At 55.0% G+C, this 17,342-nt stretch overlaps 6 protein-coding genes across 6 annotated transcripts; 5 read left to right on the top strand and 1 right to left on the bottom strand.

Annotated features, from left to right (window-relative positions):
• The first annotated feature begins 454 nt into the window (after window positions 1–454).
• On the top strand, window positions 455–2,174 carry PHACADRAFT_263221 (uncharacterized protein). Its single transcript, XM_007400291.1, has 7 exons — window positions 455–548; window positions 603–654; window positions 706–1,054; window positions 1,104–1,221; window positions 1,283–1,478; window positions 1,530–1,789; window positions 1,845–2,174. The coding sequence occupies exons 1-7, from the start codon at window positions 492–494 to the stop codon at window positions 1,965–1,967; spliced, it is 1,155 nt and encodes a 384-aa protein (XP_007400353.1). The 5' UTR covers window positions 455–491; the 3' UTR covers window positions 1,968–2,174.
• Window positions 2,175–2,399: 225 nt separating this feature from the next.
• Window positions 2,400–4,917, top strand: PHACADRAFT_263219 (uncharacterized protein). The gene is made up of 2 exons (XM_007400290.1): window positions 2,400–2,641; window positions 2,694–4,917. Exon 2 carries the CDS (start codon window positions 2,698–2,700, stop codon window positions 4,714–4,716), a length of 2,019 nt encoding a protein of 672 aa, XP_007400352.1. The 5' UTR covers window positions 2,400–2,641; window positions 2,694–2,697; the 3' UTR covers window positions 4,717–4,917.
• Window positions 4,918–5,282: 365 nt separating this feature from the next.
• Window positions 5,283–7,402, top strand: PHACADRAFT_263216 (uncharacterized protein). The gene is made up of 13 exons (XM_007400289.1): window positions 5,283–5,390; window positions 5,456–5,748; window positions 5,800–5,835; window positions 5,888–5,977; window positions 6,036–6,106; window positions 6,159–6,274; window positions 6,324–6,390; window positions 6,441–6,460; window positions 6,531–6,677; window positions 6,734–6,761; window positions 6,821–6,954; window positions 7,008–7,107; window positions 7,168–7,402. The coding sequence occupies exons 1-13, from the start codon at window positions 5,339–5,341 to the stop codon at window positions 7,205–7,207; spliced, it is 1,194 nt and encodes a 397-aa protein (XP_007400351.1). The 5' UTR covers window positions 5,283–5,338; the 3' UTR covers window positions 7,208–7,402.
• Window positions 7,403–9,015: 1,613 nt separating this feature from the next.
• Window positions 9,016–12,677, top strand: PHACADRAFT_103930 (uncharacterized protein; the record flags this gene model as incomplete). The annotated part of the gene is made up of 17 exons (XM_007400288.1): window positions 9,016–9,310; window positions 9,361–9,714; window positions 9,750–9,818; window positions 9,869–10,101; window positions 10,148–10,201; window positions 10,248–10,330; window positions 10,383–10,444; window positions 10,477–10,571; window positions 10,625–10,783; window positions 10,841–10,867; window positions 10,921–11,069; window positions 11,126–11,183; window positions 11,241–11,500; window positions 11,552–12,074; window positions 12,130–12,163; window positions 12,214–12,357; window positions 12,415–12,677. The coding sequence occupies 17 exons, from the start codon at window positions 9,016–9,018 to the stop codon at window positions 12,675–12,677; spliced, it is 2,862 nt and encodes a 953-aa protein (XP_007400350.1).
• A 272-nt stretch (window positions 12,678–12,949) lies between these two features.
• Window positions 12,950–14,968, top strand: PHACADRAFT_151791 (uncharacterized protein). The gene is made up of 3 exons (XM_007400287.1): window positions 12,950–13,505; window positions 13,559–14,343; window positions 14,395–14,968. Exons 1-3 carry the CDS (start codon window positions 13,162–13,164, stop codon window positions 14,427–14,429), a joined length of 1,164 nt encoding a protein of 387 aa, XP_007400349.1. The 5' UTR covers window positions 12,950–13,161; the 3' UTR covers window positions 14,430–14,968.
• A 104-nt stretch (window positions 14,969–15,072) lies between these two features.
• On the bottom strand, window positions 15,073–16,982 carry PHACADRAFT_263208 (uncharacterized protein). The gene has a single exon (XM_007400286.1). The coding sequence runs from the start codon at window positions 16,146–16,148 to the stop codon at window positions 15,378–15,380; it is 771 nt and encodes a 256-aa protein (XP_007400348.1). The 5' UTR covers window positions 16,149–16,982; the 3' UTR covers window positions 15,073–15,377.
• Between the last annotated feature and the right edge of the window lie 360 nt (window positions 16,983–17,342).

Genomic DNA, 17,342 nt, shown 5'->3' with positions numbered 1-17,342 from the left:
CCCCGGCGACTCGGCAACCCGGCAGCTGAGCCGATTGTCCGCCAGGCCATTGTCAAAGCGCCCGTGGCTGCGGCACCCGGCGGACAATCGGCTCAGCTGCCGGGTTGCCGAGTCGCCGGGCCGCCGGATACCGGGAGGAAAAATATGGCATTTTCTTACTTATTTTTTCAGGCTGTTTTCGCATATTTTTTGCGACCAAAAAGTTCCAAATTTCTCTCGTGATGTGAGAAGGCGAATGCAAGTGTTTTCGTCCGGGAAGTGCCTGCGATATTATGTAAAAATACCAGATATGGCTATAGTACGTAAAGTTAAGGCTAAGGTATTTGGCACGACTTTTAGCCGCATATGGGTGCCTCCGTTACGAGATGGAAACATCAGTCACGTCGGACGTCGTCACGCACGTCTTGCTCGCAACGATCTGTCGACGTTCACGCCAGGTTGGACTTCGTTTTTTCCCCCCGCCGCTCCTTTGTAGCCCATAACAGCCCGCCATGGCCTCCGCTCAAGCTATGTCCGACGGTATTGGTATCGCTAACTTGCCCAACCAGGTTGGTCAAATTGCAGGGTGCTCTGGCAGGCTGCTTTACTGACACAATCGACAGAGGCACAAGATCGTCGCGAAGCACGGGGCGCACTTTACTATCATGGTTGTTGGCGCGTCGTATTTTGCCTATCACTCTATTGCCTGTGTCTGACTTCGCGTAGGCGAGTCCGGCTTGGGCAAGACCACCCTCGTCAACACGCTTTTCTCGACAGAGCTCTCCCCGCAGAAGAACTATACCCGCCGCCACCACAAGCAGCTCGACAAGCTGACCGAGGTGGAAATTATCAAGGCCGAGCTTGAGGAGAAGCAGTTCAAGACCAAGCTCACTGTGATCGACTGCCCAGGATTCGGGGACTATGTCAACAACCGCGACTCGTGGTCACCCATTGTCGACTTCATTGACGACCAGCACGAAGCGTATATGCGCCAGGAGCAGCAGCCCCAGAGGCATGACAAGATCGACCTCCGTGTGCACGCGTGCTTGTACTTCATTCGTCCCACGGGCCATACGTACGTATACCCTTAAACCTACTGCACAGTTTTTCTGATTCTGTCGAAGGCTGAAGCCTTTGGACATCGAGATCATGAAGCGTCTCGGCACCCGTGTCAACCTGATCCCGGTCGTCGCAAAGGCCGATACGCTTACCCAAAACGATCTCGCTGTCTTCAAGCAGCGTGTGCGTACTGTTGAAAGCGCCTCTACTGCCTTACCTTACCTTTTGTATACCTTTTGTGCAGATTCGTGAGGTGATAGCGGCGCAAGGTATCCGCATCTATCAGCCGCCCGTCGACACCGATGATGAGTCTGCGGCTGAGCACGCCCGTGTACTTACCGCCGCGATGCCGTTTTCTATTATCGGTTCCACGGAGGACGTTACCACGCCGGACGGCCGAGTAGTCAAGGGCCGTGAGTACTTGTGGGGTGTCGCCGAGGGTAAGTCCTTCTGTCTGTGTGCCGTGGTGCCAACTAACGCACCTGATATAGTCGAGAACGAGAACCATTGTGACTTCCGCAAGCTGCGGTCGCTGCTGATCCGCACCCACATGCTTGATCTCATCTCGACGACCGAGGACCTGCACTACGAAAACTACCGCCAGGCTCAGATGGAGGTGCGCAAGTTCGGCGAGCAGAAGCCCCGCAAGTCGGACAATCCCAAGTTCAAGGACGAGGAGGAAGCCCTCCGGAAACGCTTCACCGAGCAGGTCAAGGCGGAAGAAGCGCGCTTCAGGCAGTGGGAGCAGCACGTACGTGGCGGTACCTCGGTCCCTCATGAGACATCTTCTGATGAGATCTCCGCAGCTTATCCAAGAGCGCGACCGCCTCAACAAGGACCTCGAGATGGCACACAGCGCCATCAAGGCGCTCGAGGCGGACTTGGACAATCTTCAAGCGGGCTATGGCCGCGGCACAGGCAGACGGTGAACACTATCGCCGTCCACTGCTTTTCTGCCGCTCTTTGGAACTCCTGGGTACCTACTTTCGTTTCTCACATATACCCCTAGTTATCTTTCGATCTTTCGAAGACTAGTTACGTACACTGTCGTGTTGTCGCTCCTTAGTAACTTCCGGATAATTCTCAGAACACCTGTCATTCATGTGTTATTGACCCTCTCGCTTCGCGCTCTGTCTCCACTCCGCGCCACCCAGCGTCACTGTCATCATCCAACATCTGGGGTGCAGATAGCCTGTCCTTCGGAACGAAGAACTATGACTTCAACGACTCATCTACGTCCAATCTTTCTAGGTTGCATCCAAGTATGGTAGGCGACCAAACAGGTCCAAACAGCTCTTAAATGTCTGCCATTGCACCCTCGGTTTAACAACAACACCTCTCCCTCGTATCCCTCCCTTCCTCGCCCTTAAGCTTGTCCCAACCTTCATTTCTCCCGTTTACAACACGTCATGTCGTATCCGCGAATTAAGGCGGGCACCAAGGTGCTGCAGACGAAAGCGAGAGTCACGCAAGCGGGGGGCCCGCTTCCACCAAATCCTCCGCCAAGCTCGAAGGAAATAACACTGCAGACGAAGCGACGCATGGAGAAGGCAGAGCGCGATGAACGCGTAGATATAACAAAGGCATTGACTCCAGTGAAGACGTACGTCTTTTTTTTGTCGTTCACGCTCCCATAACTGAACCGTCTGTCACAGGTACATGGGTGGTTTCACGCGTCCACAAGATCTTCGCGTATCGAATTGGTGGCCAGGAGGCGCATACCTGCGGAAGCGCAAAGTCTATGAAGCTCCACCACCGGCGGCGTACGAGCCGCACACCGCGTTCCTCCTCGAAGCGCGATACCCCACTCGGCACGGCGTCGGACGCCAGGACTCAATCGAGCACGTCGTCGGCGTGTGCAGAGAAGGCGACCTTCCCGCTATTCTGGAGAAGTACAACAGCTGGAACTGCCCGAAGGAGGAGATGGAGGTCATGGACAACGCTATCTGGCCTTGGGTGGAAAAAAGGAGCAAAAAGTCGGTCGTCTGGTGGGACAAGGGTGAGAGTAGGCGGGAGGTCCTGGAGCGTCGGCAGCAGGAGATCTATGAAGGCGCGTCGTCTGCCGATGCCACCACGCAACCCGTCGTGTCCATGGACTTGACGTTCGCACCTGTTCCGCCACCGAAGGGCCAGCGACAGAAGCGTGCGTTCCATTCTGCTGTTGCATGGCGCTCGGACGTCGAGAAGACTCACACGACCCCGGCGGAGCGTGCTGAGATGCCCGCGTCCGCTTGGTCGCGTCCACACAAGCCCTCCCAGGATGCAGACGACAACGTCGTTCCTACCTACTACGTCGAGCGCAAGCGCCAACTGGACGACATAGCGGAGCGCAAAGAAACCGAAGGCAACTTGATGTCCCAGCTGAGCGCGGGCATCCTCAGTGAGGGTATCACAGCGGAAACGCACCCTCGCGAGGAAAAGATTCCGCCGGAAGTTATTGAAGAAGACGGCACGGTTCGCTTCCCGAGCGGCTTTGAACCTCCCACACCCGCGACGGAGTTCCATCCCGTCGCTGCGCTCCCAGTCTTCGATACCGATGATAACGTCGTCAAATCCGGCAAGATTATATGGGAAGAGGCCCTTACACCGCCTGAGACGGAGGAACTCGCCGCGTGTGGGGCCTCCTCTGTGCACGGCATGAGTGGTGTACGCGGCTTCCATACCAGCGCTGTCGCACGCGCTCGCGAGGTGCCTCTACATGGCATGGCCTCCCACGCGGTACCGCCACAGTCTCCCGCTCAAGCGTCCAAGGACAGTGTTCCTGCAGAGTCCAAGCAGCAACTGTTCGCGCTGCCAGAGAAAATTGGCGAGGATGGGGACGAGTATTTCTTGGAGGCCGACGAAGTAGTCGAGGCCGGCGGTCCCGTTCTCCCTGTTGCTGATTCCGTGCGCGACTTCAACAGCAAGCTGCACGAGTACCGCGAACGCTATGTGGCGACGCTCAAGGAGGAGCCCTATTGGCGTCCGATGCTCACTGCCACGCTTTCCACTCGCTCACTTGCACTCACCTACGCCCGCATGTGTCGCGCTCTCCCCCGCGGCCTCCCGTTCTACGCTAGCATCGAAGAGCCCGACCGCAAGTACGCACCCACGTACAACTCTCGCATGCACAGTCTTCGTGTGCGCCGTATGCGCCAGGTCATCGTCGACATTGGCCGTCGCCTCCACGGCGACTTCGGTGGCTTTCCCGGCATCCGCTTCAGCCCCAGCGACCGAGGACGCACACTCGAAGGCGAGGGCCTCGAGGCGCCGATCCCCCTTGAGAAGCGCCTCATCCACGTCGGCGTTGGCGACTGGCACCGCAACGGCGAGCAGCTGCGTGAGGTGCTGAAGGAGGAAGTCGACGAGCTCGGACTCAGCGATGGCTTCAACATCTTTGGCCTCGACAAGTGGGGCAAACGGTCTGACGGCGTCGAGTGGGCGCGCCCGCAGGCCCCGATCGCGTCAAAGGCCCTCTCGAAGGTCATCGACGTCGACCTCGCGAAATTGAGCCCCCGCGAGCGCAAGTTGAAGCTGCAGGAGATCACAGAGAGGGAGGGCCGCAAGATCGCGTATGCGCTCTCGCAGAAGAGCCGCAAGGTCTCCTACCCAGCGGGCCACGAGCAGGCGTCCATGGACGACTTCGACGAAGTCATCGTCCCGCCCTCCGCTACGAAGCCCGAGTCTTCTCAGGCATAGTACTTGTGCATCTTTCTCCTTGGATGTCGTGTGGACCTCTTGTTATGTTTTCGTGTCATCTGTGTCTTCGTTTATGCTGCTGTCCTTTTGCTGCTCGATCCTCGTTTGTACCATTTGTATCAACTAGTGCTACTCTTGCTACCGCATGCTTTCATATACTTGTTTATAATTACCACTATGCAATATGATAACCTTCTCTGTCGTTTGGCTCGTATATGCCGTCCGACACGCTCTGCCTTGAAGTGGTCGAGTTGAATCCAAGGGGCCCGCCTTCGTGGCGCGGTGATGGCCGAAGATACCGTTGGCCCGCTCTTGCTGAGCGACGTTTCTTTCTTCAGCTCTTTGCATATGACCGCCAGACTTGGCGCTGTGCTCGTCGATGCATTGGTCTGGATAGTCGAGTAGAGTCGAGTGATGTTTTCTCTCCGTCCCTTCTTCGGAGGCTTGATTAAGTTTCGGCTCAAGGCCGCAAAGTTCACGCTTAGCGCGGCTCGCCCGGAACATGGCACCAGGACATGTCGACATCGACATTCTCACATTGCCTTGTGACTGCGCCCCGAGCTCTGCGCGACTGCGAACACTCGATCTCCAACTCGTCTCTACAAACGCCGTTCCTGCATCGATGACGAAGCCGAGATGGGACTTTCCGCCGGAGTCGACGCTGCTGTCGGACGGTACGTCCTCTGGCGTTGACGCAACGCTGCAATGGACCATTGACTGTGTTGGATCCTTTATGCAGACGACTACGCCGAACTCGAGACCATCGACATCTCCGTTGTCGACCTGACCGCCGACCCTGCGGCGCTCGGCGAGGCTCGGCGGCGTGCGCGCGACGACACGGTCGCACGCGCGCTCAGGGCGTTCGGCAGCGGCGGCCTCGGGATGGTCCACGTCACTGGACACGGGGTCGGCGCTGAGGAGATCCAGAGGCAGTTTGACGTCGGGTCTGTGTTCTTCGACAGGGTGGCGGACGAGGAGAAGGGGCGGTACGTCGCGAAGATCTCAGAGGAGGGGAGCTGGGCCGGGTACAAGGTGTGTGTGGTGTTCGAACTACAGAGTGCACGCTGGTCTCATTGTGCGTAGCCAAGAGGTTACTATGGGCCTCAGGACTGCGACGAGGTATATTTTGCCTGTACGACGCAGCGCATACCCCTCACAGATAGCTGTGCAGAACTTCAACTTCTATCCTGAAACACTGGTTCACTCCTGTATACCGCCGGTTGCAAGGCAATTCCTGCATGACTACCGAAGATTCTTGGAGGTGCGTGAATGCTGCAAACTGCGCAGGGGTGGGTGGCTAAGCCGCCTCTTTTTTGCAGCACAACCACTACGTCGTTGTCGGGAAGATGTTGTGCATCTTATCTCTAGCTCTCGGACTTCCGGGCGATACGTGAGTGCACCGTTTACTCACTCTATCCGGCTTCTTCCCATGTATGTGTCAGCTTGTGGCGTTTGCATCACCGAGGTGGATACGACGTGGATGGTACGCTTCAACGCCCACAAGATACGCCAATTTACTGGAAGCACAGCCAGGACCATTTCAGGTTCCAGGTATACAGTAAGTACTTTGCTGGTTTTTTCATTGCTGTGATGTATAACGATCGTAGACCCTCGCAAGGACGATGAATCATTTTTCAATTCCGACAAACTATACTTGCGAAGTCATCGGGATATGTGCGCCCTGAATTTCCTAAAACTGTTCCGTATACCCAAACATCTCGTAGAGGAACTATCACGCTGAACTGTGAGTGAAGCTCCCAGACTTGCTGAAGCTTGGTTGGGTCCTGCTTACGCTTTATCTGATCTATGTATAGACTCGCAGCCGGTAGCTGCCCTCCAGGTTCTCAAGCCTGAAGGCAAATGGGCGTGGGTGCGTCATAAGCCGGGAGCTATCATCGTTAATCTGGGGCACGCATTGGAGGCGCTCACCTCGAGTCGTCTCAGAGCTGCCTTCCATCGAGGTACGCCGCATTCCTGCACCCTATCCTGGCTGATTTTCACCCACGATACCCCGAAGTTGCTGAACCCCCCGAAGATCAGCGCCGGTGAGCCTGTCCTGCCGTTCCAGTGCCCCATGGATGACGCTTACGGCTGTTCCGCGCAGCTTCCGGAGAATTGGCATCCACTACTTTGTCAAGCTTCTTCCGGACATGCGCATAGATCAACCCTTGCTTGATGGCCCCGACGACCAGTTTGAAGAATACCGTCGCCTAGGAGGGAAGCCTATTCTCTACGGAGGTAATTTTATACCCTACAGCATCGATCGCGACGGACAACTAACTAGTGTACAGAGTGGGAAAGGTTCCGCTCAAAATTGGCCTTCAGACAGCGCCCGGCCCGTACCTCGCCTGAACGTACGCCTGAGGACGCGCTCCTTGACCTCCATTACAGGCTAGTCACAAGACCTCTTTTCTACCTGATGAAATGCTAACCGTCGTGCTGCTATATTAGAATGGCGCCTCCCACGACAATACCAGCTGCGAAGCTGTGAAGTGGAGCGCCTGCGGTTGCCATAACTTGACGTCCAACCCGTTGCCAGTGAGGCAGGTCCTCGGTGCCGTGGTTATACGCGGGGTATTTACTAGCTCACATGTAGTGCGATATCATATGCCCACCCACACGAGAGTAACCCCTCCCATACCCCGCTGACTGCTCGCGGAGCAGGCAGCAGGCGCCCACAAACGCGCTAAACCCAAACCTCTCATAGGCCAGATAATCGCACTGGGCGAGCACCTAGGTCTCTTCCATTCTCCTATGATACAGACTCGGACTCGCTCTGCGAAGAAAGTGCTGGGCTTGGTGCGGAAACGGTGTGCCCCAATGTCTCGAAGGCCGATCACACACATAAACCTCCATCGACCGCAGCTTGGCGCGTTTCCGACTGATTGTGATGGTGTAGGTGCTGAAGCTTCTGAAGGCTGACTCGATGGCGTACAGCAATGAGGACGTTCTGCGCCCGCCGGCTTCCAGGAAGATATGGAACAAGTCAGCTTTTGTGTTCTTCTGACTGGTGCGCCCGATCGGCTCTTCGAGCGGGCGACGGGACCGAAAAGTTTATCTGCCAATGTGCAGCGACCAACGCTGTGGAGTGGTCGGGAGCCGCTGCATCTCGTATGTGGCGCACATGCTGTTGAGATGGGATGTGGATTTTGAAGGTCGGCCAAGCGGCCGCGGTTATACGAGAACACGTCGGCCTATTATCTCGTGAGCGCCGGCTTTGTGGCACAAGGCGTTCAATTCCCTTGGCCTAGAGCGAGTATTTTGCTTCGTTTAAGGCAATTTTATGCAGAATACTTTGTGCTAGCTCCTGCCGCATTTGGCAGGCTATCCTCTCTGAGCTCCGCCGCGGCGGAGGCCGCGCGCCATACAGCATTCGTAATCCTCGATGTTTTGTTGGAAAACGGTTTGGTTCTGACGCGGAATGGGCACAAGACAGTAGCAAATATTTTGAGGGCGACGAGCGAGCTAAGTAGCAAAGTTCTGGCGCAAGTGTAGCTAATTCCTCGTCCCAAGCGGAAGCGGCAAGTTGCGACTTACGTCGGGCCGAGAGGAGACTCCGTCGGACTTCAAAAAAAGGCGAAGCTCAGTCTCTGCAAAATCGAAGTCCGCCTGGAATATTCCGGATGAGCTAGAATGGCTGGCGACGACCCTTTTTGCACTGTATGTTTCAATGTCGACTGCGCCGACTTCGACGACCTCTTGGCAGAGTCGATGCGTAATACCTGCTGAGCTGGTGCAACGTAGTATCGCCCTTCAACTTCATGTTTCAAGCTTCACAATACTGAAGTAAATGGAATGTTCTGGACGATTACTTACCTGCTAGCCTCATCAAGTTTCAAAACTTGCCTGCGCCGGATGCGTCAGAGCGGTTCAAGTGACGGGAATGGCGAGTTATAGACGCCCTAGCATTTAATATTAAATACTGACTCTTTATTCTCTGCGATGCCTTGCGTCTAGTCAGACCGTTGTTTCGCATCATGCATTACGGATGACCACGATTACTTATGTTCAGCATAACTTGCGTGGGTGATTGATTTGTTCATGCTATCGGCACGCACGCAGCCGTGTGCTTAGTATGTCAACCTAGCCGGCTGATGAAACAGTTCAGGGCGTGAAACATCGCATAGCCTGAAACATTCAGCTGGAGCCCAGTCGTGAACAGTAAGTAGTCTTGCACATACATCTAGGCACCACGGTATATATATAACAGTAGACACGTCGATCGTTTCAGCATCTACCTTGACCCGGCCCACTGCTGCTAGAGATACGGACATGTCGACCATGAATCCAACCGACTACATGCGGCTCCCGCACGCACCGATCCCGGAGCACACCCATGGCCAGTCGTGCAAGACGTTTAAGGTGCCGCCGCTCGACGGCTCACTCAGCATTGCGCAGCAGTTCGACTGGCAAGCAGAGCATTCGCCTCACCATCCGCTTCTCGAGTATATCGACGACGACGGATCACTCATGTCGATCAATTTTTCGACAGCGCAGTACGCCGTCCATCGCGGTGCGCGAATCGTCTTGGACGCGCTGAAAGAGGCAGGCATATCGAAGGAGAAGCCAGTAGTAGCGGTTGTTTCGGCCGCCGGTGTGTGTCATAACTTTCCCTAAAGTTGCGTAGACTGATAAGGCTCCTAGATCCCTTGACATATGCGACAATGGACTTGGCCCTGTTCAGGACTGGCTACGTGCCCTTCCTTATCTCGTCCCGCAATTCGGCCGCCGCTATCGCACACCTGCTCAAGAAGGTCAAGGTAGACCATGTTCTGTTAGGACGTGAGCCCGTCATGCAAGACGTGTACGCCGAGGCAGTGAAGATTATGAAAGCCGGCGGGGAAACTATTCCGTCGGATTCGCCCATGCCGCTTTGGGATGAGCTCTATGCTGGCGAAAGGGATAAATCCGAGCTGTTGCCACCCATAGAGACGTACAATTTCAAGGACGCCGGTGTGGTTCTTCATTCATCAGGCAAATCTCGATCCCTAGCCTTAAGTGGCACCCTTCAGCCAACTGACAACACCACCCAGGATCCACCGCCTTCCCGAAGCCCATCACGTTCCGACAGTGGAATATGACGGTTTTGACCCGCTGGCCGTGTATGTCCTCGTCTCCCCACCCCCTACTTCCCTCTGAGTGACCCCCGCAGATTACCATGAGCGTGATATGATAGGCATGCGACTCTCGTGTCATACAATTGCGATGTTCCACGGTATGGGCATAGCCGCAATCGGCTGGGCGATCGGCTGTGGCCTCGTGCTTACGGGGTTCAAACCACAGTTCCCCGCACGCCAAGCGGCACCCGACGACATCCTGCGTGGCGCAATGGCGACGAAGAGCGATCTGCTCTTCTGTGTACCGGCCATGATCGAGGCGAGCGCCGTTTGCTGATGGCACGCGTGTATGTGCGACTGATCTGGCGGCGCAGGCGTGGTGCAAGATCCCGGAGCAGGTTGAGTGGATCGCTCAGACGCAGGGCGTGGTATGTGCCGCCTCATTGCCGAACGTGTTCTTCCTAACCTGGTCAGATTTACGGTGGTGGACCGCTCGCAAAGGACGTTGGGGACCTCTTGGCCTCCAAAGGAGTGGACATCTTTACTTTATACGGGATGTGCGTTTTCTTCATTCCCTCGTACTTTCGCTCCCTTCTGATGCGCATGCAGAACGGAGTATGGCATAATCAATGAGATCCTACCAAGGGCGTGCCCCTCGCGCTACACTTTGCGTAATACTTATACTTTTGCACTACAGAATCAGGTAATGGCATGGACTGGGCATACTTTGCCTTCTCGCCGTGTTGCGGTACACACTTCGTACCGCTCGACGACGGAGGTTCTCAGCTTATCCTCGCCGTGAGCCAATAAGTTTGGTCCCACTACTGGCAGTCGGCTGATGCTAAACACAGGCAAACGAGTACCAAGTCCCCACTGTTCTAAACACCATGGTGGATGGCGTACCAGCATTTGATACGAATGACATCTTGATACCCCACCCGACGAGGAAAGGCCTATGGAAAGTAGGAGGTCGTTCGGACGAGCAGATTATGCACAGCACAGGGGAGAAGGTACGTCTCACGGCAAGCGATATTCTCGAGACAATCTTTCTGACTACAGCTGAATAGACGAACCCGGCACCGTTGGGTGAATACGTTCTCTGGTAACCAGAGGACATCTGCGCTGACACCTTGTTGTTATAATAGAGCCTATGCTTCACCAGGACCCTCATATCCAAAGCGCTGTCATTTTCGGGCGGGGCAAATTCAACCCCGGTGTGCTCATAGATCCTAAACTCCAATACAAGTTCGACGTAAACGATGAAGAGAAGCTTGCCGAGTTTAGAAACGCAATCTGGTGAGCTCATTGGCGGATTTTTACGAGCGACTAGTTGCTAACCCTCCGTGACACAGGCCGACGGTGGAGAAGGTCAACGACTTTGCACCCCAGCATTCGCGGCTCTTCAAGGAGGTACGTGCAACTTGCCATGCATCGACGACTGCCGAGACTAATTATGGCTCGTCATAGATGATTATCGTCTCTTCGCCCGCAAAGCCCTTCACGTACACCGCCAAAGGCACCCCACGCCGCCCGGCGATCATTAACGAGTATCAGCCCGAGATCGAGGCGTTGTACGCGACGGTGGACGAGACCACGCAGGCGCATCTGCTGCCACCACGATCCTGGACCTTGCCGCACGCAATCGAGTTTGTGCGCTCCACGGTGCAGGAGGTCATGACACGATATGTCTTGGACACGGACGATCTATTTCAGAAAGGATGTGACAGGTGTGCCGGGAGACTACCCCTCATTGACTGGCCGCTGACGCTCTTACATAGTCTGCAGGCGACGTGGATACGCAACTCGATTCTACACGCCCTCCGGCAGACGACACGGGTCAACTCTAGGGCCGTCCCGAGTAACTTTGTCTACCAGAATTCGTCGATCTCCCGACTCGCGCAGTACGTGTCGAGCCTCGCCGGCACAGAGACGCCGAGCGACGACATAGTGGACGGAAAGCAGCGCATCGCGGCCATGCACGCGATGGTGCAAAAGTATAGCAAGGACTTGCCGAGGCACACTCCTAAGGCAGACCGTCCGGCAGAGAGCGTCGTGCTTGTCACGGGCACAACGAGCAGCATGGGTGCCGCGCTGCTCGCTGCATTTGTCGACGACCCGAAAGTTTGCAAGATCTATGCAGTCAATCGCAAAGGTCTCCAATCTCTTGAGGAGCGGCAGAAACACGTTCTTGCGGAGCGTGGGTACGACGCGGAACGGATCGTGAAGTCCAGGAAGGTTGCCTTTATCGACACAGACACGAGCAGTGACAAGCTTGGGCTACAGAATAACATTTATGAGGAAGTATGTACAAGATTGCGATTTTTCGTGATATAAGCATCGCTTACGAGGCCTTTAGGTTCGCAGCTCCATAACACACATCCTTCCTACTGGTGTGTCGTGATGATTTTGAAGATGCTCTTCTGCTGACGGACCCTGAAAGCATGGCCGGTGAACTTCAAGCTACCCCTCAGCTTCTTCGACTCGAGTGTTCGCAGCCTGAGAAACTTGGTCGACCTCTCCTTGGCATCTTCTTTCTCTCCGCCACCGCAGCTACTCTTCGTGAGCTCCATCGGAATGTTGGCCCGTGGGTCGTTTCCTGTCTCCGTGGGTAAGTTTCAGCAGCCTCACATCGCTCCTGCAGATGCCGGTCGCTCGCACCCCGTCCCCGAAGAGCCCGTAGACGCCTCTATCGCGCTGGCCAACGGATACACTGAGTCGAAGTGGGTAGCTGAAACGCTCCTGAACAACATCAGCGACAACTTGGCAAAGGCTGGCACGCCGCTGCGCACTGTTGTCGTCCGACTCGGCCAAATTACAGGTTCGTCAGGCAACGGAGCATGGAACACGGCGGAGCATTATTTCGCCTGCTGCAGAGTGGCGCTTAGCGCCAGCCTGAGAGCGTAGGTACACGACAAAGGGAAGATCATGACGCTTGTTGAGAAATACAGAATATGGAAAGCACTTTAGATGCATTAGACACAGACGCCTTCAATAAGTGGAATAACCGAGGACCTGTTGCAACTTCTGACGGCAATGTTGTTATGAGGCCCGTGTCTTTGGAGTAGGGGGTAGTGGAGTACCACTCTACGGCCAATGGTCCGGAGTCTGCGGGGTCCCTAATGTCTTGGCGCTTTGGAGGGACCCCTGTACTGCCTTGTAACCCTACCTCCAAGACTCACAACCGCTACCTACCCATGTATCTTTATGTCTCAGCACGCGCTTCAAACAAAATATCTCGGTTTTCGTCGAAAATCCTGGCCAGAGCTTGAGCATAAATAGGCTATGCTCAGGCGACGCTTGTTCTGACGTTCCTCGTACGATCCCCTCGGTCGGCGAACAGACTGTATATCTTCTGCTGCAGGCTTGCACTCCCAGTTCAACGTACACTATGCCACCTAAAGTCCCTGCCACTAGCTTTTTGTGGTCTTTATGTATCCTTGCTGTTGTACTGATCTTCATCATACCGCCTTCGTCGCTTGTTCTCATACCCACGGCGGTCAGCGCATGGAAGACGGGATGGTTGCCTGATGGCCTCCCCTTGCGACGATTCTACACAGGCTTTGTACCCTTGGATTTCATATTCATGGTGTACGGAGGTGTGTCCGGGGCAGCAGTAGATGGAAACGACGAAGCGACCCACCTGTTCTGCCTGTGGTTCTTACCACAGCTCTGCACCGTCTTGTTGTTTACGTACTGGGAGGCGGGCAGGGCGAAGTCGGGTTTGGCGATCTGGTGAGTACACGACGCGCTCATCTTCGACTGCTCAAGGTCGCTAAGCCCTTCAGGCCTACCTTCGTGTGCATCCTCGCGCAATTCTTGACAGCCGGAGTCACATTACCCGCGTACTTCGTATCTCACATTCACAACATATCCAGTATACCGACGCTCCTACCCGCAGACGCGCTTACAAGAGTGAAAACCATACTACCAGCCATCATCTTGGGATATCTTGTCCCTTCGTGGTTCTTGGTCTTTCCGCCAAAGGGAGTGTCCCTAGACACTGTCCAGAAGATTTCGGCAGCATGGCAGCCGTTTCCACTCTACACTGCTGCATTCTGGGCCTTATTCCGCAAAGTGGATTTATCTGCCTTCGGCCCATCTGCAGGCCCTCACCAGGATGCATCGCGAGTACTCATCTGGCTCAGCCGGTCGTACTATGTTTGCGGCCTGATTGCGGCCTGGGCGCACCTGTACGTCTTCGTGCCATCTCTATTCGCGACCGAGTCGTCACATTCCTTCGCGAACATCTTCATCCCATTCTGGCTACACCCATACCTTCCCATCTCGCTACCTGCCGGCTCGCTGGCTGCATATCGACCATGCAGCCGACTGCTCTTCCAGCACGACTGGCTTATCATGACCATTGCTATCCTGACATTCTTTGCGCGGTCCCATCTCCATATGCGAACAGGGTTTCCCTCGATGGGTATCGAAAGTTGGGCCTTCCGTATGCTCTTCATCAGCATCGTCGGAGGTCCTGGAGCTGCCTTAGCATGGGCTGCTGTTAAACGTGAAGAGAAGATAGCCTCCGCACAGAATGCGAAAAATGCTAGAAAGTTGACACTGCAAGGTGAGTGATCTCATCTGTGAGATGAAGCATAATTACACACTATCTCAACAGAGTATGTATTTGCCTCGGATTGTGCGCACAATTAGTGAAGTGTACAGGTACATTCCATTCAGTATGGTCCATGTCAGAAAGCGCACATTACTGCAGATATTGTATTGACTTCCAGTACTGCACCCATTGCATGGCGTCCTTCGCTGTGAGCTGTGGGAGATTCTCCTCGCTTAGCGAGGGAGCTACTTGTACTGCCCGAGCCACAGAAAGCTTCGGCAAGCCGAGCGCCTCTCGCGTCACCTCGGACGCCTCGTCACCGCCCTTCGCGCCGCCGGCATGCATCTCTTCGAAGTGCTCGATAAGTTTGAGTGCGGGGTTGCGCTGTAGCTCCTCAACCTCCCGGTCGGGCGCCATGCGCCTGGACCGCTCGCTGCTGTTCCTGAGCTGTTGCAGCCACACTTCGTAGGTGACGGACTGCAGCCCGAGAGCCTGCGCAATCGGCGCAAACAGCGTGCGCCAATGCACGGGCCGCGGGTGCGTGAGGTGGTACGTTGAGAAACCGGAACCTGACGAGCGGAGCATGTCGACTGCTGTGCGCGCCGCGGCGTCAACCGGGATCCAAGACGTCTCCTATGCGGGAGGTCAGAAAAGAGTCGCCAGACAACGGCGTAGCACATACGGCGTCGAAGTCCGGGAGACATCGAAGATATGCGCTCGATTTGACGAGCGCCGGGATCTATTGTCTCGTTCTATTTATTACTTTGCTTCTGTAAAACAGTCGAAGAACACAGGGAGGCGAGCAATGAGGTAATAGATGGTAAGGTGAGATTTTAAAAAAAAATTGCAAGGAATGCATGGCTGCCCTTCGAGAAACTAGAAACTTGAAGAGTCGAAACTGGGGACCATACGCAATGTCCGAGCAAGTGTCAGCTTCCTGCAAGGGGCACTCTTTCGCACGACTCAGCCTGTCCCAAAACATGTTCGCCCGTCCGATAGTACGCCTTGCTAGCGCTCGGTTTCCAGGTCGTCTTCATCTCTGCCGTCTACTCCCCCTGCATATCGACCTCCTGGGCCTGCTCCACCGCCGTGTGCTGAGTGCCATCTACGGCGGGTGGCGCAGTTCCTGAGCTGCCCGCCCGAACGACTATGAGCTGTCGTAAATATTTCTCTCTTGTAGTGCCAACTGAGTAAGGGTTTGCTAGGCTCAGCAACCACTCGGCTTGTTCGGTGATGTCGAGGGTGGTTGTGGTGCCGCTGATGGTGTGCGCCGTCGGTACGGATAAGATGTCTGCGCTTGTGACGGAATCAGAATAAAAGCTCCAGAACTGCAGTTTACCTGAGTCAAGAGCCCAGGTCAGCTGCGTGCGGCGCAACACAGAGCACAGGATCCTCTTCGTGACCTTGAAGGCGGCGCCGTGCGGTAGGAAGTGATTGATACGAAGGAAGTGCATGTGCGGGGAATCAACGACGGCTCGCAAAGCGTTCCAAGTAAGGGTGTTCACAGCTTTGATATCCGCGAATGAGAGCTGCAGCGTGATGCTCTCGACAGCTGTGAGCGGGAGTCCCGCGCCCACACTTAGTCGCCAAACCTTAACATCAGCACAGACATGATCGCCCAGAGAGTCACATTGATCAAATGAGCAGTATTTGATCGTCGCCTTGTCTGATGAGGAATAGATAGTGAGCTTTGCATTATTTGCACAAGTTAAGAGACGTACCAAACGTGCTACCGTTCTGATCACCCAAGATACACGACCACGCTTCCAGGTGCGTTTGGCACTAACGCAAGCAGCGCCTGAAGGGCTGCATCCCATGTGCGGTCGTTAAGACCCATGCGGCGAGCAGCCGTAAGAATGTCAGCAGCTAGCACTGCTGGGGTGGAAACAGCCATATTATTACATCACAACACCTTGCACCGGGAGAGGTCAATGAAGCGCGTCGTCGAGATCTGCGTGGCTGGACAACCGGCGACAGGTCAAGGAAGGCGAGTTGGTTGCAGACGCAGTCATTGAGAGCGGGGAGATTATCGACGAGCCGTGTGAGCTCGGTCGTGCTCGCGAACACTAGCCCTTTTAGGGTGAGGGTAGAAAGTCGGACATAGGATGGGGTGACGCTCGGTATCGAATCAAATGGGATCCAACGGCCGACCATTGATGGACGATCGCTCGTGCGGCTCACGGCAGTACACTTGAATTCTGTCTCCCGAAGTCAGGTTGAAAGTCCATGAACATGGTGAAACCAGGGCTTCGCCTCCGTAGCTTCTTGATGGATATGTATCTGTTCGATGGCCTTAGACAGAGACGAGTCCCTAAACCGGGGGCTGTAGACGATGTTCTTCAATAACCGTACATCTTCGGCACTGCGCAATTCGGGTACTCGGAAGGGGATAAGTCTGATTTATTCCGCCCAGTACTTGCACACGAGGCTAGGCGCAGTGAGCCCGTGTTTAAATCGGCGACGTTTATCTTGGGAAAAATAGTAAGAATCATCAGGGTCTAAAGAGGTGATCTGGGACGAATAACTGTGTTTCAGGCGGTAACCGGGCTCCTATAGCGCGCGACATCTTCTGAAGCGAGGGGGCAGACACAAAGGAGCCTGGGGAAAGTGAGAATATCGATCTGAGTACGGGTATGCGGGCGAACGGTGGACAACGCGTCCACCAACATCTACTCGCCTCGCGTAACAAGTTTTGTAGTGTTGGTAAGTAATGGTTTAAGGCTGTAAGTAAAGGGTGTAAGTTCTTGTTTCTTAAATGGGCGTCTATTTTGTGAGTTCCAGTAAGTAAATGTAAGTAACGCGTGTAAGTTACAAGGTAAGCCGTCAGCTCGACATTCTAGTACGATTGACGCACATACGCACAGGTACTGCTTGCTCGCGCTGCTGTCGTCCTTCGTGGTGATGATGGCTGCCATCAGCAAATTCGTATGGGCAATTGCGAAGGGGGCAACAGCGGCCCGCTTTTTAGCGACCCAGAGACGGCGTACTGCATCGACAAGCTACGTGGAGAA

This window comes from Phanerochaete carnosa (genome assembly GCF_000300595.1).
Source record: "Phanerochaete carnosa HHB-10118-sp unplaced genomic scaffold PHACAscaffold_10, whole genome shotgun sequence".
NCBI classification, from domain to species: Eukaryota; Fungi; Basidiomycota; class Agaricomycetes; order Polyporales; family Phanerochaetaceae; genus Phanerochaete; species Phanerochaete carnosa.
This window is presented reverse-complemented; position numbering and strand designations above follow the sequence as displayed.

What these genes read in the sequence shown, in the direction of transcription:
- PHACADRAFT_263221 (XM_007400291.1), top strand. Translation starts at nt 492, where the DNA reads ATGGCCTCCGCTCAAGCTATGTCCGACGGTATTGGTATCGCTAACTTG. An exon ending in TCGCTAACTTGCCCAACCAG is followed by an intron (nt 549 to 602) that starts GTTGGTCAAATT and finishes CACAATCGACAG; the next exon opens with AGGCACAAGATCGTCGCGAA. An exon ending in TCAGGCAGTGGGAGCAGCAC is followed by an intron (nt 1,790 to 1,844) that starts GTACGTGGCGGT and finishes AGATCTCCGCAG; the next exon opens with CTTATCCAAGAGCGCGACCG.
- PHACADRAFT_263219 (XM_007400290.1), top strand. Translation starts at nt 2,698, where the DNA reads ATGGGTGGTTTCACGCGTCCACAAGATCTTCGCGTATCGAATTGGTGG.
- PHACADRAFT_263216 (XM_007400289.1), top strand. Translation starts at nt 5,339, where the DNA reads ATGACGAAGCCGAGATGGGACTTTCCGCCGGAGTCGACGCTGCTGTCG. An exon ending in GAAGCCTATTCTCTACGGAG is followed by an intron (nt 6,955 to 7,007) that starts GTAATTTTATAC and finishes ACTAGTGTACAG; the next exon opens with AGTGGGAAAGGTTCCGCTCA. An exon ending in CTCCTTGACCTCCATTACAG is followed by an intron (nt 7,108 to 7,167) that starts GCTAGTCACAAG and finishes CTGCTATATTAG; the next exon opens with AATGGCGCCTCCCACGACAA.
- PHACADRAFT_151791 (XM_007400287.1), top strand. Translation starts at nt 13,162, where the DNA reads ATGCCACCTAAAGTCCCTGCCACTAGCTTTTTGTGGTCTTTATGTATC. An exon ending in AAGTCGGGTTTGGCGATCTG is followed by an intron (nt 13,506 to 13,558) that starts GTGAGTACACGA and finishes TAAGCCCTTCAG; the next exon opens with GCCTACCTTCGTGTGCATCC. An exon ending in TAGAAAGTTGACACTGCAAG is followed by an intron (nt 14,344 to 14,394) that starts GTGAGTGATCTC and finishes CTATCTCAACAG; the next exon opens with AGTATGTATTTGCCTCGGAT.
- PHACADRAFT_263208 (XM_007400286.1), bottom strand. Translation starts at nt 16,148, where the DNA reads ATGGGATGCAGCCCTTCAGGCGCTGCTTGCGTTAGTGCCAAACGCACC.